Source organism: Notamacropus eugenii, chromosome 2 (genome assembly GCF_028372415.1).
Source record: "Notamacropus eugenii isolate mMacEug1 chromosome 2, mMacEug1.pri_v2, whole genome shotgun sequence".
Taxonomy (NCBI): Eukaryota; Metazoa; Chordata; class Mammalia; order Diprotodontia; family Macropodidae; genus Notamacropus; species Notamacropus eugenii.
This window is the reverse complement of record NC_092873.1, coordinates 470,123,888-470,150,862: the sequence shown is the minus strand read 5'-3', so window position 1 is coordinate 470,150,862 and position 26,975 is coordinate 470,123,888. Positions and strand designations below refer to the sequence as shown.

Sequence of the window (26,975 nt, the reverse complement as noted above, 5' to 3'; positions counted from 1 at the left end):
CTATTAGGCTCTACTCACTCCAGGACCCAGCTACACTGACCTACTTAACAGTTTTTCACATGCATTCTTTCACCTCCATGACTTTGTATTTGTTGTCTCTCATACCTGGAATTTTCTGCCCCCGCCCCTTCATCTCTTGGTCTCCTGGGCTTCCTTTAAGATTTGTCTCGATTTTTCACAGTTTATAATGCAATCTCCTCTCAGATTACCTTCCAACTTCTCCAGACGTGTGTGTGTGGCTATTTATATGTTGTATCCCCCATTAGAATGTATGTTCCTTGAAAGCAGGGATTGTTTTTGCCTTTCTTTGTATCATCAGTGACTGGTAGAACGACTGGCACATAACTACAGCTTAATAAACACTTGTTGACCAACTGTCTTGGCTATTGTAAAGATTTAATTCTGCTAAAATAACCCTAAAAGAAATAATGTATACCACTATTAGCTGTATTTTAGCATGAATTTTAAGTTACTATTAATTTATTTGATCTTTATTGAGCAAGACTGACTAAGAGAAGAATGAGGCTATGCATATTCTGTGAAATAAAGGACAACAACCAAAAGGCAAAAAAGGATGGAGAATGGGAAGTCTGAAAAAACAGAAGAAAAACTACTTCCTTCATAGTACATACAATGGGTTGAGTCAGGAATCTTAAGACCTGGCCCTAACCTCACAACTATAATTAGATTTATGGCTTGAACAAGTCACCTCACTTCTTGCTTGATCTCATTTTTCTTATTTGTTAAAAAAAAAAAAATGGGGGGGGGGGCAGAGGTATAGATTACAAGAGAATCGGAGCTAAGAGTCTCAGATGATTCATTCTGTACAGTGCCTACACATTATGTAAGTCGCTATGGAATAAACGACAGAGCCCTGACTTTCCTTCAAGTCCTGCTTATAACACACGCTGACCACACAACACTGGACAAGGTGCTTAACCTCTAACAGTGTCCCTAGACCACGTTCTAGGCCAGAAACCACATTTTAGGGGTCCATGAGTTTACATTTTCATTTCAATAAATGGTTTCCTTTGTAATTATTTCGTTTAATGCATATAAAAGGGAAAGAATTAGTATTTATATAGAACCTACTATCTGCTAAACACTGTGTTAAGTGCTATTTTACAAGTTTTGGCTTCATTTGTTCCTTAAAATAAACCTTCAAGGGAGGTACTGTTGTTATTCTCATCTTATAGCTGAGGAAACTGAAGTGAACAAGAGGTTAAGTCACTTGTCCAGGGTCACACAGCTTTAAGTGCCTGAGGTCAAATTTTAGCTCAGGACTTCCTGGCACCACCTAGCTATTACAGGAGTAAATCAGCTTCCACAAAAAAGTGCATGACATAATAAAAGTTAAGAACTCCTGCTGTAAGTCCACAAATTGAAGAGTAGGTATTGATCACTGAAGAAAATTTACTACATGGACAAGTTTATAAATCTGGCAGGCCCTTCGGGGGGAAAAAAACACCTAGTACAGATTTATAAGAATATTTTTATGACAATTTTTATCTGTGTCCATCTTAGAACAGAAAACTTCTATAAATGAAAGATGAATATTAATTGATCAATCACTATATTCATGGCCCTGTCACACTGGACATACATTCCACCCTTGTTGCCCCTTCCTCTAAATGACTGGTTCTGCTATCCATTTTAAGGAAAACACCTAAGCTAGCCTCTACAGGTTCCACTTTTGACCTAATTCCAGCCCCACAAACCCTTTTTTAAAGCTTCTCTTTTATGTGTTCCCTTCCCTCCATTAGAATACAAGCTCCTTGAGGGAAGGGACTATCTGTTTAATGAATGCTTAATGACTTGACCTAATAATGACTTGAATAAAAGAATTGTTGAATCTTTTTATGTCAAAAAGTAATGAATTTGATAACTGTACAGAAAGGACTGATACACCAACTAAAATGTTAACAGTAAAAGGAAAATCTGAATATGCCAAAAAAAATATATCAAATTCTTACTAAGGTCCTTTTATACATGTCACGTAGTAGATATTTAATCAATGCTTGTTCATTGATTACTAAAGAAAAAATTTTATTTCCCTTTAACAGCATAAAGGGAAATAAAATTTCAGAGTTCTATTTTCCCTAATACACTAAACTGAATTGAAACATTAAAAATACATCAATGATTCATATATCCAATTCCAACCACTTTCATTTCATAAAACAAAAGCTGACTGAAGACAAAAAAGCAAGATTTTGCTTAGAGTCTAAATTATTACCAACAAAACCTAGCCAAAAAAAAAAAAAAAACAAAAAAACTGCCAATGAATTCAGTGAAGAAGTTGAAAGAGAATGCTCTATAGTAATGTATGAACATCTGGTACCTGGCTACTATTATCTAATCACAGACTCCCAGATCTAAAGGGGACTTCACTAGGCCAGCTTTTTAGGGTCATGGATCCCTTTGACAGTCTGAAAAAAATGATGTATCCCTTCTCAGAAAAATGTGTCTAAATACACAAAATAAAATACACAGGATTACAAAAAAACCAATTATACTGAGAAAGTTATCAAAAAAAAGGTTCTTAAACAAGCACAAGAATTCCTGATCTAGTATAACCTATCCATGATTGCACTATCTCCACAAAACTGACCAATGGTCACTGAGCTTTGCTTCATTATATCAAGTAAGGGAGAAAATACTATGTCTCAGTCAGTCAATAAATTTATTAAAGGCCCATTCTCCCAACTGAGGCTAAAAGACATTAAGTTCCACACATACAACTAGCAAGAAAGTCAGAGACACGGTGAATTCGGGTGCTCTTCACTACAAATCCACTGACCCATCTCACTGCCTGCTCAGGTGCACTATGCTAAGTCAGGATACAATTACAAAAAGGAAACAGTCTTTGCCCTCAAAGAGCTTACATTCTACTGGAGTAATACAACTTGTATACACAAAGTAATATGCTTAATAAATATAGCATGTATTTTAAAGTTGCAATTAGATAATTAAGAATTATTAGTTCTGTACTGCTAGATGTTAAGCTTTTAATGAATGAGAATTAGGTCCTACACTTCTTTTATATCCTCAGTACCTAGCACAGTGGTATCATATATAAGAAACCCCTAATAATTCTTTGAAGGAATGAAATAGCAACAAATTACTTTTATTTTAATACTCAAGCTTTTTTTTTTTAGAATTATGATGAAACTGAATTTTTCTCTATCCAGCTGCAAAAATGTAGTAGCATGAAACCAAACATAGACTGTATACAAGTAGCTCGAAAACATGCTTCAACCTTTTTTCCCCACAAAAATTAATACTGGTCAGTAAATACACTAATTAAAGTAAGAGGAAAATCTGTTACTTTTTTCTTCACAGAGACAAATCTCATAAAGTTAACATATGCAACAAAGGTGACAATATGATGGATATGAAAACTTTCCAGAGTTTCAACAATATCTAGATCCTCACCTCCACTCGTTTAATATCCTCCTCCAGAACACTTAGCTCCTTTTGGATCTGTTCCAGTTGCTGTGGATAAAAGGAGAAAAGAAAAATCTAATTTGAATTGGCATCACCACCGCCACAAATTAATTCTTCTCCCTTAGATATTGGCCCAATTCTGGTAACTGAAGAGATAAATTATAAAACAGTCCCCTCCTCAAAAGTGCTGATCAATTAGGGGGTCCCAGTTATTTCTGCTTTTAAAAAATGTTATTTTAAAAGTTTAAGAGAAAAGGGAGACTTCCACAGGCAGGAAAGAAGTTATCTTTAATATGTAAATGTGAACTGTGAAAATAGAACAGAGAAATTATAAAGGGATGAATCATGGAGTACAAACTCCTTCTTCTTGGGCAAATCATCATTTACAGTCTGAGAGAGTTGCCTGAGGATCAGAAAAGTTAGGTGACTTGTCTACATTTTCATTAGTTACTATCCTTCGTGTCCAAAGGGGACCAAAATGAAATCACTATGTCGAAATCAAAACATTGTGTGTTCAGCTGTGGCTGATCAGATCAACATGAGTTTGAAAGGCTCTACCACAGGTTGGGCACAAATGGTCGATATGAACATTTGAAGCAGAGATGTCCTAATTTGTGCATCTCACGTTTCGTTTGAGCTACTGCAGTTCTGATATCTCAGAGGACAGCACATTCTCTGATGCAAGCACCCCATACTGGACAGTCGTGCCAGTGTGGCCAACATCTCATGACCCATTTCAGAGTTATTCATTGAGATCTGGAGGGCACCTGTATCACTTCTTCTGACCTCTGTGCGAATACTTGCCCTGTGTGAGTTCTCTATAAAACAGCCTTTTAAGCACCTCTACAAAGAAAAGGGAAATAGGCTGCCCTTGTCTACGTTCACACAGCTGACAAAAGCCAGGGCAGCATCTGAATCAAATTCTTCATGACTCCAAGTCCAATACTCTATTGACTTTTTGTTATTCTTCAGTTGTTTCTGACTCTCCATGACCTCATGGACCACAGCCAGGTCTTCTATCTTCCACTATCTCTTCAAGTCTGTCCAAATTCATATTCAGTGTTTCCATGACACTTTTTATCCATCTCATTCTCTGTCATTCCCTTTTTCCTTCTGCCTTGAATCTTTCTCAACATCAGGATCTTTTCCAATGAGTCCTGTCTTTTACATATGTGGCCAAAGTATTTAAGCTTCTTTACTATCTGACCTTCCAGTCAAGTTAGTTTTAATTTAATTCATAAATTAATGTCTGAATTAGTTTCTCTAAGTATTGACTGATTTGATCTCCTTGCTGTCCAAGGAACTCTCAAAAGTCTTCTCTAGCACCACTTCTAAAGCGTCAATTCTGTAGCACTCAGCTTTCCTTATAGTCCAACTCTCACAGGTATACACAAGTCACTTGATAGGCTTTTGTCAACCAAGTGAAATCTCTGCTTTTTAGTATGCTGTCCAGATTTGCCAAAGCTTTCCTTCCAGGGAGTAAGCATCTTTTCATTTCATGGCTACAGTCACTGTCTGCAGTGATCTTTGAGGAAGGAAGGAAGGAAGGAAGGAAGGAAGGAAGGAAGGAAGGAAGGAAGGAAGGAAGGAAGGAAGGAAGGAAGGAAGGAAGGAAGGAAGGAAGGAAGGAAGGAAGGAAGGAAAGGAGGAAGGGAGGAAGGGGGGAAGGGGGGAAGGGGGGAAGGGAAAAGGAGGGAGGAAGGAAGGGAGGGAGGGAGGGAGAGAGGGAGGGAGGAAGGAAGGAAGGAAGGAAGGAAGGAAGGAAGGAAGGAAGGAAGGAAGGAAGGGAGGAAGGGGGGAAGGAGGGAGGAAGGAAGGAAGGGAGGGAGGGAGGGAGGGAGAGAGGGAGGAAGGAAGGAAGGAAGGAAGGAAGGAAGGAAGGAAGGAAGGAAGGAAGGAAGGAAGGAAGGAAGGAAGGAAAGAAGGAAGGAAGGAAGGAAGGAAGGAAGGAAGGAAGGAAGGAAGGAAGGAAGGAAGGAAGGAAAGAAGGAAGGAAGGAAGAATATACTGCTTTCATTTCTTTTCTCTCTTATTTTCCAGGAAGTGGTGGGACCAGTTGCCAAGGTCTTAATTTTTTCTGATGTCAAACTTCAAACCAGCTTTTAACATTCTCCCCTTTTACCTTCATCAAAAGGCTTCTTAATTCCTCTTTATTTTCTGTCATTAGATTGGTATCATCTGCATATCTGAGATTATTATTATTTCTTCCAGAAAATTTAATTCCGGCTTTTGATTCATCCAGCCTAGCATTTTGCATAATGTGCTCTGTATACAAGTTAAATAAATGGCACAAAGCTTATCAATCATAGAACAAGATTAATTTTATAGAGGTGGAATGATTAGCTAGTAGATATGTGGAGGTAAGGAAAACCTACAAGACGTTTTTAGAGAAAAATTACAGAGAAAAGGTAGAAGAAAAAAATACAATTCCAAATGAAATGACAAAGTATGAGAAAGAAAAAGGCTCACAAAGGAGCTATGTTACAAAGTATGAGAAAGAAAAAGGCTCACAAAGGAGCTATGTTAAAGACCAAAGAAGGAAAAAACAAAAACTTCCAGGAACAGGGCCACAGTTTTAACAACTCAGCTGATGAAGAGTGGCTGTGAAGCTCTAATATGATCAAAAGCCAATAAAATTTGAATTCTTTTAGAAACTCAAAGAGTGATTTTTTATTGTAATAATACAATGGTGTACTAGAGAGTAGAAATGAGATAAACTAACCAAAAGAATCCTAACTCCAAGGGATAGAGAATAAGCCAATGGTACCCAGTCTTCTTGCTATAACCTAAATCTGACACTAATTATACTTTGCCTAAAATGAAACCAAGCTAGGAAATACCAGTAATTTTTAAATCAGTGAAATGTATATGTGACAACTACAAAAATACAAAAAAGTACTTTCACCATTAGACTCTATATACAGTTCACTTCCAAGTCTCCCAGTCCAGAACTTTCAAGTCCAATTAGAACAGAAAATGGTCATGACTACCTCCATCTTTGCAAAGCTGTCGATCAGTTGGTATATCCAGAAAGTCTTACAGTGGGGGAAAAAAAAGTGATAATACCTTCTCTTGGGGCGCTACCAGAGGCCAGGGAGAAAAAGGGGATGGGAAAGGAATAAAAAGATAAAAGGTAATACCTGAAGTATGTAGTAGTTGCATTCAATGAATCAACATTTTAGAGCTAGAAAAAATCATCCTAGTCCAATCATCTTATCTTATAAATGAAACTACGGTTCCTGAAAGTTCAATAACTTGACTAGGGTCACATAAAGTTAGTGACAGGACTGGAATTAGAACACAGTATTCCTGACTCCCAATCCAGCGCTTTCCCTAAAAAACATAAAAAGGGGAGACCAGAAATCAGATCTATAACTACCAACATCTATAAATAATGTGACCTTAAATTAGATGCCAAATAGTCTTTGTACCTTTTCTCATTATATGAATTGTTTTCTGCATGCTGAAAGACCATTTTTAAAATGGATCATTAACAATCCTGCAAACCATAAGAAATCCTAATATATAATTTGAGGTTAGGGATGAATGTCAATTAAGGAAAGAACTGCAGTGAGAAAAAGAATTACAATACATTTTTAAAGGAATTTACTTCACTTAAAATGAGTGTTTTAAATCTGAACGAGAGTATGATATAAGCATCTCTAACTTACCTGTTTCATCTCAAACAAAGGGTAACAGAGTCAGTTTCAAAGGAGCCACGCTCCTATGAATCTAATAAACAATTATGTATATACATCACTTTGAGAGGCTAGATACACAACAGCAACAAAAGTGACTGCCCTCAAGGATGCTACACTCCGCCTGGGCAGGGATAGGAAGAAGGTATAACATGCACAGAGACAAGTAAATACTACCCAAAAAGCGTGAGGAAAAAAGCAGGAAAGGCCTCAAATAAATGGTGGTGGTAGCACTTGAGCTGAATCTTCAGGAAAGACTTAAGAATTCTTGGAGGTTGGGAAAGGAGAGCATTGTAGACACGTCCAGGCAGCCTATTCAAAAGCTAACAAGGCAGAATGTCAGGGGTATAAGCAACTTTGTAGCTTGTCTGGAGCATATCATGTGCAAAGATAGTAATGTAAGAATGAAAATGTAAACTGGAATCACATTCTGTGGTGCTAAAAACAAAGAGTTCCCCCATGCCTGGAATGCCTCCCTCCCCACCTTCATCTCCTAGAATCTCCCTCTTCCTTCAAAACTCAGCTCAAGCACCACCACCTTCAGATCATAAACTGGAATAAAATGCTAACAACGTGAACGAAAGTTGTAAACTACATGGGAACTGAGAAACAACTTATTAAACAATAACTAGGCTTAAAGAAGAAATCAGAAAAATGAATTTAAAATAAAATAACATCAAAAAATAAAATTTAGGCAATGCAGACAAAGCCATTCTTGGAGGTAAATTTGTATTAAATGCCTAAGAAAAATAGGAAATAAATGAAGATGGAACTTAAAAAGACACAAGAAAATATTAATATAGAGATTATAAGAACAGAAAAATAGAAAATCAAAGAATAACACAGATAAAACCAGTATTTTTTTAAGGACCAAATACAAAGGACAAAATATTAGCTTCAGAGAAAAAGAGAAAATGTGAATCAGTAAAATTACAGATTAAAAGCAAAGACAAAAGTAATTAAGGAAATGATTTCATTATTTCTAAGAAATTGAAAAATTAAAGGAAGTAGAAAATTACCTGTAAAATATAAATTATCCAATAATAAGACAGAAAATTACTAATATAAGCAAACAAATCTTCGACAAAAAAAAAAAAGGCAAACCATCAAACAAGGATGGGGGGAAAATCTCACTTGCAGTAGAATTTCTTCAACTTTCTAAGCTCATTACCCTACACCTTTGTGAAGTAAATATATAGTGTTGCTTTTAAAATCACATATGCACACATACTATAACAAAATTGTGCACAATTTTACTAAAGAATATGAACATAAAAGTAAACAGAAAATGAAAAATACCAGTACACTGAGAATTTATCATGACAAAGTAGAGTTTGTGTCAGGCACACAATGCAGGTTCAATGTCGAAAAAAAAGTATTAACATAGGAAAAGACAAAAACCATGTAATTACATCAATATGTGAAAAAAAGCCTTTCGTGGAACCCAATAATCATTCATGATTTTTAAAAGCACTTAAAATAACGGGTAAAGAATAATTTTTTTAGCACAACCAATACTACCTTAAACCAAGTGCCAATAAATAACAGAGAAACGTTAAAAATGTTACCCCTAAAAATAAAGATGCCTATTTTAACTACTTTTATTTGAAATAGTATTATCTTAAGTACCTCCTACATGCCCAGCACCATTGCCCATAAGCTAAAAAAAACCATATTAATCATTGCATTTAGGCCATCCTGGGGTTTGAAAGTAGCACCATCCCTTAACCCAGGACAAATAAAAGTTCCCCTTCCTGGATATTTCTTCTAATAAAGCTAGGATGAGATAAAGGGGACTTTGTCCATGTGAAGCTTTGCCCATGGGGAGGTGATTTGGAAGGTATCTTTGCAGGAAGCATTATAGCCATCAACTGCCAGGTTTCCACAAAGTGCTTACTCCTTCTATTTCCCTAACACTAGCCAAGCCTTTAAGCAAACTAGAAATCTCATGTTGCTCCAAAGCATAATTTCTCTTGCTCTAAGAAGAATACTCTTCAACCACTTCAAGGGGACAATATATTCATCCCCAGCAGTTGACAAGTCACTAGCACCATAGAAACATGATGGTTTATATGTTGTATACCAGAAAATCCCCCTCTTATCCATAAAACAAAAGTTAGTAGGTGAGTTCATCTGGTAAGATTAGGATATATGGTCATAGAATCACACAATTTTAGTTCAAAGAGTCCCTAGCAGGTACTTAGTCCAAACCATTCCTAAAAAGGAATCCTCACACACCTGAGAAGCAGACATCCAGTCTCTATCTAGAGGCCTCCACTAAGTGAGGAAACCATCCTCTCCCCAAGAAACCCATTCAACTTTTAATCAACTCTAATAGTTAGGAAGCTTTCCTTCAGAATAAAACTAAATTTCACAGGCTTCTGGACAAGATGTCAGAATGAATGGGAGGCAGGTTGCTCAGCTTTCAAGAACCTTCTCCAATAAAACCCTAAAATTTGTACCTGTTTGAATACTGATCAAGAAATCCATTGAGAAAATAAAATTACTTTTTTTTTTATCCCAGAAGTGTATAAAAGGCAAGCCAGAAGCACAAGGGCAAAAGGAAAAGTAGTGTCCACAAGATGGTAGGCTACCGGGAATGACCAGGGACTAACAGGGACATCTACAACCTAAAAGGCTATGCCCACAGGAATCACTTTCTCCCAAGAAAGCTGCAGTAAGGATTTTCAAAGTACAGAGAAACAGCAGTGGACAGGGCCAACAAGTGTGCAGCCTGGAAACAATCAGATTGGAATATCTTAAGTGCAAGGATCCTAGCACCCTGTCTTGAGATGCTTTAGAGAGTCCTAAAGATCCAGTCATCAGACCCTCAAAAATAAAGGGAGGTTTAATCACAGGAGGTATTGGACAGAAGGGCCAGAGAAAGACCAAGAAAGCCTGACCACCCCACCCACAAGTGCAGCAGTGGGTGGAGTCTAGCCTTAGGACAAAATCTCAACTGAAGAATTTAAAACTGGAGCAATAAATAGAAAATATCAGTAAACATAAAAAAAATTACTGCAAATCTAGAGACACCTAGAAAGATTGAGAGTAACATCATAATAACTGCAAGCAGAGACTTGAAAGAAAATGTGTATTTTGCATCAGAAATATCTGGTTACTTAGAAGAAGCAAAAAAAAAAAAATTTTTTTTTAATGAAATAAAAGCTCTATAGGAAAGAACTAGAAAGAGAATAAATAATTTAGATGAGAAAAAAGATAACCTTTATCCCGGTAAAGGAATTGCTGAAAATAAGAATACAGTAAAGAGAAATCAATGAATCCATAAGAAATCAAGAAATCTTAAAACAAAATCAAAAGACTGAAAAATCAAATAGATCTAATAAGAAGCAACTGACCTGGAGAACAGGCTAAATACAGAGAAGTTAAAAATCATTGGATTCACTGGAAAACCATGACTCAAAAAGGGGTGGGGGGGGAATGGGAAGTGGGGCAAGTTCATACATGATCCTTTAGATCGTTGCTCAGATCTTTTAGAACCAGAAAGTAAAGTGAAAATTGAAAAAATTTACTTGCCACCTACTGAAAGAAATCCCAAAAGGAAATGTCTCAGGAATATGAATCAAATGCTGAAGCCCCCATAATCAAAGAAAAATATACACATTCAAAAAGTAGTAGTACTAAAGGACATGTCAAAATCATATAGCTTCTACTATAAATGAGAGAATGTCTTGAAGATTTAATTACAACACGCAAAAGATACAGGAAAAACTTACCCTGCAAAGGGGAAAATGGGCCTTTAATGGAATAAAGGACCTTTAAGAATTTCTAATAAAAAGACCAGAATTAATTAGGAACACTGAAATACAAACATACCTAAAAAAAAAAGGGTAAAGGAAATGTACATGAATTCTTGGAAGAAGCTGTGTGTAGTGCTAACATTTTCATCGGGAGTGAAAAAACAAGACTACCTATCAATTAGAGAAAGGCTCTTTTTTCTTATAAATTTATATGACATTAAGGCTCTTTATATGAATAGTAAGGATAGTACAGGTTTTAGAAGGGTCATTAGTGGCAGGGCTAAGACTACAATCAAGATCTCCCAAAATACAGTTCAGCATTCATTACACTAGGGTTTTTTTGCCTCTATAAGGCAAATATCACACTATAGCTGAAGAAAAGAGAAGACAACATATCTTTTACTAATTATTTCACAACATTCTTAATACTGTTCTCTCAAGAAAAGATTTGGTTCTTAAGGAACAAAATGGTCAACCCTAGGTTTTCAAGTGAGCAGCACTTTGGATGTCTCTTGCTCTACAATAAGAGCGAAGTGCATCCAAAGCAAAAGCCAAGTGGGAATAAAAAAAAAGCCAAGCTAAATTCCATTTGTTGCACAATACTGAGAATAACTCACAGGCAAACCTCAAAATGGCTTTCCAGACTCAGAATATTCTACTTCTCTTTATTTAAAAAAATCTAAATTATAAAATTTATACCACAATTAATTGCATCATGTGACAATAACTGAATAACTGAATAATAACTGAAGCAAGTGAAAAACCATTTAAATTAGGAAGTCATAGCACCAATATTAAAGACAAATTATGCAATATTAAATTTTCCTGTTATTTCCACCAGCATACTGTCATATCTTCCAAAGAAGACAGATACCTACATTTCCCTAAAAATAATCTAGAATACTTTCAGGTCTATCTGCTGATGAGCTAATAAAGTTTAGTGATTTTTAGTTAAGCTCCATCTTCCATTTGTAAAGTTTGAAAGTTAAAAAATGTACGAATAAATGTTTCAGCTTTTAAATTTGTTAAATCTAGCTGCCTAGTCTTTTGTTCAACTTACAATGAAGTCCTAAAAAGCACTATCAATCCCAAAAGTATAGATGAATACACTTCCACATTGACAGGGGTAAAAAAAGTCCAGAAAACCTTAGAATTTGCATGGCTAAGTAGTCTACAAAAAGAAAATGAGATATAGTGATCTGAGTTAATCAACAGTAAGAAGAAAGACCTCAAGTTGTGCGGTACACTCTACAGTAGGGCTATATTAGTAATGTTGATTATCATTATATTGTGTCATATTTTAGGTATATAAAACTAACAATAATCATAATTATAACATCTACTTGATTTACTGATGTTAGGCTTGGCAAAGCCCTGGTGAGCACAATTAGCTATATCTGAGAATTAAGGGGCAAATCAGAGTCATCAAGAAAAATTGTTTCATTGTCATGATCATTCCTTTACTTTCCAGAAGATGGCTTGACAAATCTCACTCTTGATAAATCTTAAAGCACAACTAATTAATCAATCCACAAACATTCATTAAGCAACTACTACATAGGAGATGCCATGCTCAACACTAAAAAAGAAAAGCGAAAGAAAGGAAAAAGTCCCTACCCTCAAGGAACTTTCAGTCTACTATGGAAAATAACATATACACTACATAAATATATATACTAGGTAATTATGGAGGGAAACCAAAAGTCAGTCTTTTTTTTTTTTTTTAAAGGAAACGCTCACTGAAAATGACAGGCTAGGCTGCTGATTGCTTATTTTCCTTTCACTTTTTGTTTCAACTTCTAGAAAACATTCTATAACATGCAGTATTTTTTTTCCAGATTACTTGCGGAAAAAAAGAGGGGGAGAGACTTTAGTCATTTGATTGCAGGACTAAAATGTAATTTTTAAAAAACATTAATCTTCACCTAACTAAAGTTAATTTTTATTTTGCTTAAGAAAGAACAAAACTGAAGCCACCAGCTACTAAAGTTCTAAGGTTAGACTAGGAAAAAGACTCATATGTCACATAAGGAGATGTAAACGTAATCATCGTCACATATTCACTAAACCACGCTGGCAAGAAACCATTCAAATGATAACAAAAAGTAACATATAAACCAGAGATTAAAAAGCAGAACACACATAAAATGGCACATATTCAGAAAAGCCATCAAACAAAAGAACACTAAAAGTTTTGCCACAATATGCTTCTCTAAAAATAATAAAGAATTATAGTGATTCAATATCTAATACTTTTAAGAAGATAATTTCTTACCTTTACAGCCTCCTCAACAGGCGGAATGAACAAAAGTACCCCTCTTACACTAACTGTAGAGTATAAACGGCTGAGATTCGAAAAAGGGTTTAAATAACAAAGATTTTCCAATGGCAGGCCTTCACTGAATCTTGTTTTTCTAGAGCAGTAACATCATCCACCATCATTATCATAATCACAACGTATCTGACCACATTTTTAAATACGCTAAAAGATGACGAATTTTTTAAACTTTAAACAGGGAAATATTCTGTATTCTGAGTTTTAAAATTGTTAACATTTATTAACAGTTATTAACATTACAATCTTCCAAAGGTTAAAATTCCAATGAATATCTATGATTTCATTTTACTGTACTCTGGGTATATTACTGTTTTCTTCTCCATAAAATTATTCCCAATACTATTTTGCATTTCACCTTCTACTTGTTTTCGGCTTTACAAATCTGAGTATTGTACTCTGCCTCCTTTTTCCATTCATAACAGATACGATCACAAAACAAATCCAAATCATTCAATGAAGCATATCAGTCACTTCAATCTTAGGTGAAAAAAGATATTTACCCCATCTTTACATTCTCATCTTTAACAACCATCCCTTGACAAATTTTTGAACCCACCCTGAAAGAATCAATCAACTGTATCAACTGAGAAGATAAAAATGAAGCTATCAAGAATGCTGCCTCAGAAATCTTGTTTTCCAAATTTGTCCAACTTAAATATTAATACTGCGCCCATGTAAAAATTCTACTACAGAATAAGGAAAGGCATCAATATTTAAAAAACAAACACTCATACAGTAAATCAAACACAAAATGATATACCTCTCTTTTATTTCTCCTTGCAACCTTGAGGAATTCCATAAGGATCTGTAGTTGTGCAGCATGTGACTCCTATAATAGAAAATTACATTTTAAAAGAAAAATTTTTGATCGCAAATCTGTTTTTTTAAAAAGCTCAGTATGAATGTGATAAAAGAGTTCATATAAACTTTAAAGTATGCTTACCACCAATTAAGCTATGTATCATTTTATACATTCATTTTAAGGTTTCTCATTTGGCAAAACATTTTAAAAATAATTTTCAAAAAATATTCTGAAGATGAGAAGAGTAGTGGTCTAAATCCCAAAGCAAAGGATTTACTATCAGAAAGGGCTCAAAGAGTACAACCCCTTCATGTTCTAGATTAAGAAACAGATTAAGAAATGGCCAGTGGCTACAGAAGATCAAAGATTACAACTAAAAGAGATCTCATAGATCATCTGCTTTAATCTGTTCAGTGCTCAGATGGAGAAACCTGGAACCAAAGAACTGAAGTGAGGTGCCCAAGGTTCCACAGGTAAGTCAGATGAATCCAGGTCCTCGGACTCTTAAATTCAGCCTAATCTCTACCGCACTGGATTTTAATGAAGTAAGGTAAATTTGAAACCAGTTCTTTTGAACAAGTTCAGTACTATCTTTTTAAAAAAAACTTTCTTGACGTCTACTGGTTTTATATCACTTTCATTTCCAAATATGTTTTCCCCTACCCAGAGAGCCATCTTCTGTAACAATAGATAAAAAAAGAAACTAATTAGTTCAGCCATACTAACAAACATATGAACTCAATATGGGCAGCATCACCAGCTTCTGCAAAAAACAGAAGTACATTTTCCAATCTGTTCTTCAGAGCCAAGACGGGCTAATAATTATACAATATTCTATTTTTTCTTTCTCTGGTTGTTGTTCTTTCCATTTATATTATTGTAGTCATTGTATAAAATGTTCTCTAGTTCTGTTCACTTTAGTTTACGTAGTCTTGGTTTTTGTAATTTCTTACATCACAGTAGTATTCCATTATATTTATGTGTTAAAATTTGCTTAGTCCCTAGTCAATGGTTATCTGCTTTTGTTCCCAGTTCTTTGCTACTATATATATATATACACATATATATATATATTTATACAACACACACACACACACACACAAACACACACTTAGCTATAAAAGTCAGTACAAATGGTACTTTCCTTTCTGTCTTTGCCTACTTTGAAGTATCTGTCTAGAAGTGAGCTCTTTGGGCCAAAGGCTATGTATGGACACTAGGGTAAATTTCTTAATGAAATTCCAAATTACCTTTCAGTATGTTCCAATTCCTGGCTCTGTCAAAAGTATACTAACACGTATATTTTTCCACAGTCCCTCCAACACTGACTATTCTCATCCTTTGTCATCACTGACAATTTGCTACATACCTCAGAATTTTCCGATTTGCATTTCTCTTATCACTAGTGATTCAGAACAATCTTTCTTATGGTTAATAGCTTACAATTCTTCTTCAGAGAACTGTTTGCTCATATTCTTACACTGATATCAACAGGGAGAAAGAAAACCTCTTTGTAAAGTATGTGATATAGTCTATTTTCCCCAATCACCTGATTACCTTCCTAATTCTGTATCTATCATGTGAAAGTTTTTCCATTTCTACACTACCCTTTCATTATATCACAATTACACCATAGCTATATCACAGGAAATGGTGAAGGATCCATGATTTCATCACTATAATACTTGAGAACTTATGGTTTAGAAATTTTCCTACAACAAGATAGGAAACAACCTTTCTATAACTTAGGAAGCACTGTGATATAAGGGACATAGCACTGGGCTTGGCATCAGGAAGGCCTGGGTTAAAATCAGACAATTATCTTGAGTAATGTCACTTAACCTCTCTATACCTCAGCTTCCTTCTTTACAAAATAAAGGATTTGGATTGAATATCCTCTGAGGTCCCTTTCAGCTCTAAATCTATTATGATTATTATGATCAATAATCTATGAAATCCTTTAGATTTCATAATTAATTGACTTGCCTACCACATAACTAATGCCCTAATAAGTGTCAGAGGCAGGATTCAAAACCAAGGCCTTCTGACTGAATGTCCAGTAATCTATCCACCACACATGGCTATTTCTGACCTATACTATGCTACTACATAAAAAACACATAATGGAAAATGACAAGTTCAGACTTGTTTCAACTTTCCAACTACTAGTTAACCAATTTCTCTTACACAGAATAAAATTAGTACAGAATCAATGCAGTTTCAAGAAAAATAACTGATATTCTAGAATCATTATTCATCCTTAAAATGATCATGTTCCACTGATCTTATTTAAACATACAAAATGAAAAATTAAAGATATTAAATGGGTGGTTTTTAGAAAGCCAACTAGGAAAATCTATTTAAAATTCTACATTCCCATACAAATACTGCAAGAACTCATAAATATATGGTTGTTGGAAAATAAAGAAGTAAAAAATGTTTTTTAAATGATCTACTTTAAGGAAAGAGAAGAAAAAGTACAAACAATCGAGATTAGTAACTAGAATAAATCATAGGCATATTATCACTCAGATAAAGAAAAACTATAATGACCTCTCAGATAAGACAAATCAACTACATAGTTTGAAATAGGAACAAAATCACTCTAGATGAACTAACTCATTAGAGAAGATAAAAATTTTTAAGGTATTGTTAACAAAGGCATAGAGGCACAGGTGTTATAATTAAATTTTTAAAAGATAACGATCTCTTTTAAATGAAAACACTGAAAAGAAGAAGCAAATCTGAATCAACATACCCAGTAAGTCTCATTCTTCAATTACAGAAGCAAAATAAAAGTTTCTGAAAGTAACAAAACTGTAACACCAATTGACAAATGGCTGGTGATAACCTGCTGATCGCATTAAAATATTTACAATAATTAGCAAAACAAATTAAACTCTGCTAAAGAAAAATAAGGTGCCTTGAAGTTAAATAAGTAAAGTGAATTTTCTTCTTTGTTGAACATATTGTGCTTTTAAAAGTAATTTAAACCAGTCAGTTTAAATACTAAGTCAGATCTCCATTTGTATGCTTCAAAGATTTCTTTTTCCACTATCCATTTGTCTTGCCAATGACAATTGTAATTAAAATTCTCACTGCATGTTTACTAACACTCTTCTCCAAAAGGGTGAAAGTTAGAAAAGATGACCAAATATAAAAGAAAATACCCAGACACACTGCAACTTTCTTGGCATTTAAAATATATTTCCATTCTCATATGAGGTACTTTGATTTGTTTGCATGTCTCAGGATGCCATGTTCACTATTCACAGGCTCTATCTTGATTACATTAGCCGGGCTTCTTAATATGGGATAACTGAAATTGCTTTTTTCTATTTTGATAACTGTATTTGTATTTTTGTGTGTGTGCGTGTGTGTGTGTATGACACTTGTAATTCTGTGTATTTTACTTATGCCTTTAAAAACATGATTTTGAGAAAGGATTCATAGGCTTCAATAACACACCCAAGAGGTCCATGATACAAAAAAGATTAAGAATCTTTCCATAAAGAATTAATATAACAACGTAGTTAACAAATATTCACCTGAGCAACATGTTCAGGTAGCTCTCTGACAAAGTACTGGCCATGTTATCTTCAAAAGGATCCATTAATGTACTTAAATGTCTATTCACTAGAAATAGGATTTGAATATGGCTACTAACAGAAGTGAATACTGAGTCAATTCAAGCAAAGAGGACAACTCAACATAAAGAGACTACAGAGAATTCCCACACACCTGCCCCTTTGCCTGAGAGACCCCCCCCAAAATGCAGCTATTTCTGTGGGTTAATAAATCTAGGTCAGTTCATATCGATCATTTCTAATGACCAAGTAAAAGTTCAGCATAACAAATTCAAATACACAAGAAAACTGTGAAATATAAAGAGAATAAAAGATTTTCAAAAATTGTATTAAGTGTAAAGTAAGTCATATTAAAATGTTAATTAAATAATACAGGGGAATATATTATACTTATAATGTTCTTCAGATTTAAGAATGGAGAACAGTGAGGTCTTTTGGCCTCTCATTAAAGGGAGGAACCAATGAGGGGACATTATTCTTAACAAACATTTATTATATTTGCTATTATTGTATTGGTCTTATTATAATATAATACAGCAATAGCATACTGCTATTGTTTATTATTATTTTCAGAAAAGAAACCACAAAGAACATCCAGTACAACCTGCTTCTTTTACAAATGAGAAAAATAAAAGAGAGTAAGTAACTTGAACCAGAATGCCCAACTAGCTAGTTGAATACGAAGACAAAACTCTTATGAGAACTGTCTAGTTCTCTATGAGCTAGTCTATTGTTCTACTGAATCCTGATGACTGGACATACTTTTACAGTGCCATAAAATTCATGGCTTCATGCAAAGAGACAGCATTAATAATACTTAAAATTAATTACAATTCAAATCTTTATAAAGCCACAAATTTATAAAATTCTTCCCATTTAAAAATTATATCAATTAAGGCTGATAATTAATACAAAGCTCCCATTTATAAAATGCAGGTTTCAAGGTAATTTTTCTTATTAAATTACCTAGTTTTTAAATTTTCTTTATGCTAACATATTTCCTAAAGATAGCAGCACAAATGTCCCAAAAGGAATGATACAATCAGATTTCAATTACAGAGGAAAATAATACCTCACTTTAGGCATTTTCTAAGTATTTTATATCTTCTCCTTCACCTTGGTAATGATTACCATTTAGTTAATTCATTACAAATGAGACAACTACCAAGGGATGATTCATGGGAAGAAAATAAAACCTAATACTCCCTACTCAGTAACAGCTACACAAACATGGCTATGCAATATTGCATGACAGCATATGAATCTAAAAACTGCACTGACAGTCTTAACTTGCAAACTCAAAAACTTTGAAATAAACTTGGTATAATGACAGCTGTAAGACTTAAGTATTTTAGGATAATAGGTGATACTGAAATAGTGCTTTAAAGTTTACAGAGCACATTTTTCACAAGAATCCTGTGAAGTGGGCAATAATAAATTTTATTTTATTTATTCACAGCAAAATGTGAAATATTAAATGTTTACAACTGGTACTGATGAAGAAAGATCAATCAAAATTAATTTTTTAACGACCTATTATGTATGGACATGGTGCTAGGTGCCAGGGAAACCAAGAAAAATATGAAAGCCCTTGCCTTCAGAGAGCTCCCATTATTTAGAGGGGGAGACACCATGTACATATCATTATATACAAAAAAAAGTATGTGTGCATGTCTATAAATGTTACGAGGTAATTTAAGGTGATGGCTGTAGGATGAGATAAAGAGAAAGAAATAGATACTGCAGAGTTAGAATCAAGACTTTTGTGTAAATCAGTGTTCCTCCCTGACCTCTACTGTCCTAAATAGAATGCAAACTCCTTGAGAGCAAGAACAATCTTGCTTGCTTGTTATCTGTATCCTCAGTAATTACAGAGTTGCAGGTATATAGTAAGCAAGTACGTATTCATTCATTCCCGTATTCAAGATCTGGCCACTGACTGGCTTTGTGGGGTGAGGAAATGGAGGAAGACTTCAACAGTGATAATCTGGGTTACTTGATAATCAAAAACTAGTCTTTTTATTCACTCTCACAGAGCTCTTAAAAATTATTTTCTTTTCATTCAATATCTTAATATCAAATAGTTCATTGTTTTTAACATCATAGATCTAATTTAAGTACTGGCTTCATCAGTCAGTTTAACTAGTATTTAAGTGCCTACCATGTACCAGGCACAAATGCACAAGGAATACAAAGAAAAGCAAAAGATAGTCCCTGCTCTTAAGGAACTAAAAATCTAATAGGAAACAACATACAAACAATGATTTACAAACAAAAAAAGGGATAAACTGGAGATAATCAGGGAAACACCAGCATTAAGGAGGATCAGAAAAGGATTTCTGTAGAAGGTACGATTTTAGGTGGAACTTGAAGGAAGACGTGGAAGCCAAAAGATGAAAATAAGGGAGAGAATTTCAGGCACAGGAGGGTAACTAGTGAAAATTCACGGAGTTGGAAAATTGAGTGTCTGGTTCAAGGAACAGGAAGGAAGTCAATTATCATGGGATCACGGAATGTTGGACAGGAAGGAAGGGTGGCATAAGGTATAAAAGACTGGAAAGATAAGAGAGGGCTATCAAATCTGAAGGACTTTGAATGCCAAACTGAGAATTTCATATTTACATTAGATCCTAAAGGTGACAGAGAATCACAGGAGTTTAATGAATAAGGGGGTGATGTGGAAGATCAATTTTAATAGCTGAGTGAAGAATGGAATGAAATGGAATGGAGCAAGACTTGAGGCAGGGAGACCAACCAGAAAGTCATTGTACTAGATGAGGGCCTACACCAGCGTGGTGACACTGTCTGAGGACAGAAGAAGACATATACAGGAGATGTAATGAAGGCAAAATCAACAGTACTTGGCAATAGAATGGATACAGGGGTGACAGTAAGGAGGCATGGATGAAGAGAAGAAACAAGGATGTAAGTGCCTAGGATGTGCTAGACATGAGTGCTGGGCCTGCAATCAGGAAGACTACTCTCCATGAGTTGACAACTTGTCTCAGACGCTAACTAGCTGTGTGACCCTGGGCAAGTCACTTAAACCTGTTTGCCTCTGTTTGCTCATTTATAAAATGAGCTGAAGAAGGAAGCAGCAAACCATTCCCCACTCTGCTCCAAGAAAACCCCAAATGAGGTCAGGAAGATACACACAACTAAGATGACTGAACAATTGGCATGTTTCAGGTATTGTGCTAAGCTCTTCACAGATATTATAACTATTATATATATACCAAAAACACTCATATTCATATATGGTTATATGTATACATATACATGTACATGTACATATACACATACAGATATATATATACACATATAATAACAATATATATGGATAGTAATCCTCATTTTACATTTGGGGAAAATGAGGCAGACAGAGGTCAATTGACATGCCCATGGTCACAATGGTAGTAAGTAGCTGAGGTAGATTTTAAGTCAGGGTTTCCTGACTGCAGGCCCAGAGTATTATTCAATGTGCCACTTACCCACCTCTTGGCTGACACCTAGGTGGTAAGCCTGGATGACTAAGAAAACCATGGTCCCCTCAAAAGTAAAAGAAAAAAAATAAGAAAAGAAGGCAGGCAAGGGACAAGTACAGTATTGAGTCTAGGATGCTTCAGAACATCCATAATGATATACAATAGGCATTTGGAGATACCATATATAATCAGTGACACAAATTGAGCTCCGAAGAAAGCTAGAGACTCCAAAGGATGAAGATGAAGAGAGAAAGCATTAACGGCAGGGGTTTAGAATGATCTAATTAAGAAATAGTGAGTCAGTTTGACAAGAATGCAGAGTGAGTGAGACTGATGTGTAATCCATTTAAAAAGAAACGTTGGAGCACAGACCCCTTTAGAAGTCTGTTGAAGACGCTGAACCTCAGAATAATTTTTCAAAAGCATAAAAAGGAAATCAATTATATTGAAATCAAGTTATCAAAATGATTTTTTTTAAGTTTATTAAAACACTCATGCTACGCCAGCCCCATCAGAGATAGTAGGGAGTCACTGAAGCCTCTTGAGTTGGGCACTGGCAAGCAGTCACATCTATCTATGCTTCAGAAAGACCACTCTTGAAATAAGAGTAGAGGATAAGTGGGAGAGAGCAGATTTGAGGAAAGGGAACCAACTAGAAGATTTTTACAATAGTCTAGAAAAGAAAAGGGCCTGATCCAGAGTAGTAGCGATGCAAGAAGAGAGAACATAACTAAAAGAACAGACATGGTCTGGAAGCTTGCCAAGCCTTTACTTAGTCCACAGGAATAGAAGACAGAAATTCAAAGAAAGAGATCTGGATTGAATATATAGATTTGGAAGCAATCTCTGAAAACATGGAGGGAAGAGAGGAGAGATATCAGACCCTTGTGAGACTTTAAGTGGCAGGAGATGAGAATGTTCCAGAAAAGTGGATTGGAAAGCAATAGTCAGACAGGTAAGCAGAAAATGAGAAGACAAGAGTATTACAGAAGCCAAGTGAAGAGGAAGTGATCAAATGTGTCTAAAAAGTACAAAGATGAAAAGAAGGATGAATGAAAAAAGTGACAGCTGACTATATTCTGAATGTAATGATAAAGGCAGCTTTTCTACTGGAAGGATAGCTATCTGACAAAGTTCAAATTTTCTTGTTTTAAGATTTCAAAGTGCTTTAAAAAAATATAATGGCCATGATATGATTAAACATACATACAAAAATGCAGTTCTCAAAAGCTACCTCTAAATCAAATTTAATTTTATCTTAATTTTCCCACTAATCTCAACTACTGCACTGTTCAAAATGTTTTTGCAGGCACTAAAATGAAAACATTTTCAACAGGAAAATATGCACATGTATATGCATATGTATATACTGAAAAATAAGACTGAATAACAATAAGTTAGATTTTACGTAGGCTAAATTTTAGGTAGCAGTGGGAGGAAGAGAGGAGATAGATTTTATTGAGACTAATATGGAATATAAGCAATTGATACACTGTTACTACCAAAAAAGACTTTGTTCCTAAGATACATAATCACATTTCCTAGTTGGAAGGTACTTCAGTGGACATCTAGTCTGATCCATAATCCAAAAAGAACCCCTATTACCATTTATCTAGCAGATCATCCAGCCTTTGCTTAAAGACCTCTAGTGAATAGAAATCCACTAGCTCCAAAGGCAACCCATTGGACTTTTTGAGAGTTATAAATATTAGGAGCTTTTTCCTTATGTTGAGTTGAAATATGTTTCTCTATTAACTTTTACCCTCTGAGCCTAGTTCTGTCTACTGAGATCACAGAAAAACCAATTCAAGTGTGTTTTTACCTATCAACCTTTTTAAAGACTGCATTCATGTCTCCTCTTCTGTCTTTTATTATCCAAGCTAAACATCTATCTTCAGGTTCCTTAGCCAACTCTTTGTCTAGCATTGTTTTGAGACTCCTTCACTATCAAGATTAACCTCCTCTGAAAAAATGCCAACTGTCAATGTCCCTTCTCAAATGTGGCATCAGTAGCAGATCCATGCAAGACAAATAAATTCAGCACATAGAAGGGCTGCTAGCACAGGTTCACTCTTGATTTGGTCATACAGGAAAGACACTAAAAACGGGCTAATGATCTTACTTTATTCTAGTCTAGCTTTTTCAGAAGATGTTGCTGATAACATGAGCATAACTCCTATAGCATTCCCTATTCACCCTTCTCACAGGGACCAATGAGAAGGGGGGGTGGACAACTACCCACACGTCTCGATGGGGTCAATCAAGACAGGAACAACTTGTGCTTCCAATAAATCCCCCCAAGCCTCAATGGGGGCCAATTGAGGCAAACACAGATTTCCCCCAAGCCTAGATGGGGGTCAATCAAGACATACACAGCATTCCAGCTTGTGCACTCAACACTGAGTCCCCCTAAGGTTCCCCATTCACTGAACAATGTCTACTTGCTTTATAGGGCAGCAAAGAAGGCATATTGCCAGCAATAGCTTCACAAGTTGACATCACCTCATCCCTGTATCTCACTGTGCAGCCACAGGGGATGTTTATATTATTTTTCATTATATAATGCTGTGCAAGCATGGTGAAGATGTTTTGAACCACAACTGTGAGAACTCATATCTAATATCTGGAAATAAGAGATTGTTATGGCTATGGATCCTGGGAAACTGAACTCCAAGAAATAATAATAAAAATTTACTTTATACACACCAAAATCCACCTTACTTATACTAAAATTCACCTTTCTTAAACTAAAATTCACCTTACATATAACTCAATAAATAATCCAGATGTGTTTAACTGATGCAAAGTACAACTGCCTTGTTTATTTATTCCATTTATTTTCAGGAAAAATAACTTAATTTTAATAGTTGCCCTTTTGATTCAAAAGGGGGTACTAATGAACATGAGAAATGATCTTGCCTGCCTGAACTGGAAAAAAGGTAGATTGAATTATGTCACCTTACTACTTCTAAAATTATTGCCATGACTGTTTAAATACAAGCTTGACACAGAGCAAGATTAAAGAAAAAACAAGAAAAAACACAAGAAAAAAAACCTTCCACTTACTGCCTCCAGCTGTTTCTTCTTTTGCACAAGTAGTTCTAGCATCAGGTTGACATTTGGTAAATCAAGGTTATCTTGATCAGTTCCCAATAAATCTTGAAATATTTGCCACCTGTGGCCATTCTGAAATAGAAAAAATGAAGAGAGAGAGGAAATACAAAACCTTAACTAACAAAAGGCATACTCTAGATGCTTATACAATACATTTTTAAATTATAAGATTCCATTACGTTTGTTATGCTGCCTTCAAAAATATACTACTACCACATTACATGCCACTGATTCCCTGGCAATAACTCAACATTGCCTTTTGGATGAAACTATGTCCTTCTACCTTTCACAGGAAAAATTCTTCCTGACTCTTTTTCATTGGAACTTTCATGCCAAAAATAATCAAACTCATCATTCATTCTTAAATAAAGTGACAAACTGCTAATTATTATTATTATTATTATGGAACATACACACACAAAAATTCATTAATTAAATCTCTAAGTTAAGAAAGCTATTTTAAAATGTCTATATTTTAATGAAAAATTTAACTGAACTTGAGTATTTTCTCCAAGAACCTAGGAGGGATATTCTCTCCCCCATCCAGACAAGGAGGGCTGTAGCTCGGATCCAAACAACAGAGTGCCCTTTCTCTTTCCCAAGAGTTTCCCATTTACTTAAGTAAAAGCTACACACGGATCACTGTCTTGGCTTAACTAAGCCTACCTCCATGGTAAATGATGGAATGTAAGTCTTACATCAGCTAGAGTTTAAGGCACCGAAGATAGAAACCTTTTTCTAAGACACTACCACCACTGCTGCTAGCAGCAAAGAAACAAAAAATCTGATCGAATTCCCATCCCAGAAAAAGTCATAGACTCAAGCCCAACTAATTAATAAGTAATTCAGTCCTAGAGGATTTTTTTTAAGTATTACTGTGTTGCATCAAGAAGTATACATTTATATAAATAACATCTGCTGTAAAGTTTCTGTTTCATAGAAATGTGGAACAATTTCCACAAATCTTTAAATCTCTCTCAAACCATAAAATACACAACTAAAAGTAAATAATATAAGACTCGAGTAAAATGAAATATAGAGGAATGAAGTCAATGAGAAAATTATTTTTTATATGACTTCGGACTAATCTGAACAAGATCTATGTTGGACAAAAATAAAATATTTTCTTAGAGCTAAGGATTTTGGTTTTTTTAATGTTACTAGTTAAAATCTGATATTGTTCCAGTTTAAGGTGTTCTCATATTATGCATTACTGTACAGCACTCATTCCAGAAATGTTTATCAGAAGGCTACTAAATGCAAGACATCCTATCACTACAAAGAAAAAATAAGAAATGTTATTGGTCCTTTATGAATTGACACTCTCACAGGCAGTACATTCTCCTAGGCTTTTAGTCACTTTAAATATAAGGAGTGCTATTACTTACACTGCCAAAAAATATATAGTCAGGGAAATAGTAATTCATTTTCACTTTCTGATCAAACTGATTATCTGAAGGATTAGTGTACAAATATAGGAGGAAGTTCTTAAAAATTCTCAATATTTCACTGCTTACTCATTGAGGAACATGGTTAGGACCATGTTTTAGTTTCATAGGCTACACTCTAGTGAGTTAAACAGGTTTAACTTTAATTTAATTCCATACCAGATTATCTGAATAAAATATATGAAAGGACCACAAAGAGTAAAAAGCACTTTACCCAGTACAGTAGAAATAGCTATATTTTTAAAAAGTATCTAAACAGTGAGTTATTATTGCCATTATTATTATTGCTAATGATAATGGGAGCTCAATTAGTTCTTTCAAGGATCTATTTAGTAAGATACTGTGTAATTACTTGACCCAAATGTGAATTAAAACCCATTTAGGACTAGTTCTCCCAAATACAAGATTCTTGGAGAGATTATCAAAAATCTTTTCTCACAGTAATCTCACCTTCTTTTCCTCATTTCCCAATTCTTTTCTTCAAAATCCCATTTCAATCTCATAAGGCCTTACTCTAATCAAATTCAATACTTATTAAGTGCCTACTAGTGAAATCACAATTGATTATATACACAGGTAGATAAATATGGTCACTTTCTTCACAGACTTTAAAGTCTAGAGAGCCTACCTTTATCCACTAATTGATCCAGATAGTCACAAACAAATAAGTGCTACAAATTACTCTAAGTGGGTAATTCTTAAATTTGGAAAATCCTACAGAGATCAAACAATTTCTTTTAGTTGGATCAATGATAAACTATTCTACTTTTCCTTAAGATTAAACTGTTTAGTAAAAACAAAATGAGATATAAAATGTAGTTGAAAAAAGAGTTGAAACATACGGTGCTACTCACTGAATGGTCCAACTTGAACCTCTTTTCCTCAAATCTTTGCTTCTGTTTGAGAATGAGTTCATTTACTGGGAAGAAAAAGAATTTATTACTTTATATGTACCAGACTTGGCTATTTTAGCTGAATCTTTTTAATGTCATAAGCACAAAACACAAAATAATTTTTAAAAAGCAGAAAACGTGGACTTAATTTACTCTTGCTTCGTTTACTATTAACATTTTAAAGAATGGATAGTTCCTGAAATAAACCTGAAATAATACCTGAAATATATACGTTGGGTTTTAAAATTTAAAAAACACTTTTTATGCATTATGTCATTTGATTCAATGAGCAACATATTGATAAGTCAAATCTGACAGACTTTCTCAATCCTGATCTTTTTATTTCTGTATTTTGACATCGATGAACATTTTTCCTTCCTAAATATTCTCTCCTCTTAAGTT

At 34.7% G+C, this 26,975-nt stretch overlaps 1 protein-coding gene across 4 annotated transcripts in view; it reads right to left on the bottom strand.

Annotated features, from left to right (window-relative positions):
* Positions 1–26,975, bottom strand: part of COP1 (COP1 E3 ubiquitin ligase) — a 251,041-nt gene that overhangs the window by 184,639 nt on the left and 39,427 nt on the right. Inside the window, exons 4-7 of one of the 4 annotated variants that reach the window (XM_072648565.1) lie at positions 26,523–26,599; positions 24,185–24,304; positions 14,005–14,073; positions 3,436–3,495 (exon numbers count right to left, since the gene is read on the bottom strand). In XM_072648565.1, coding sequence (XP_072504666.1) covers positions 3,436–3,495; positions 14,005–14,073; positions 24,185–24,304; positions 26,523–26,599 — 326 coding nt within the window. The remainder of the gene's footprint in view (positions 1–3,435; positions 3,496–14,004; positions 14,074–24,184; positions 24,305–26,522; positions 26,600–26,975) is intronic. The other 3 variants (XM_072648562.1, XM_072648563.1, XM_072648564.1) reach the window with 3 other exon arrangements.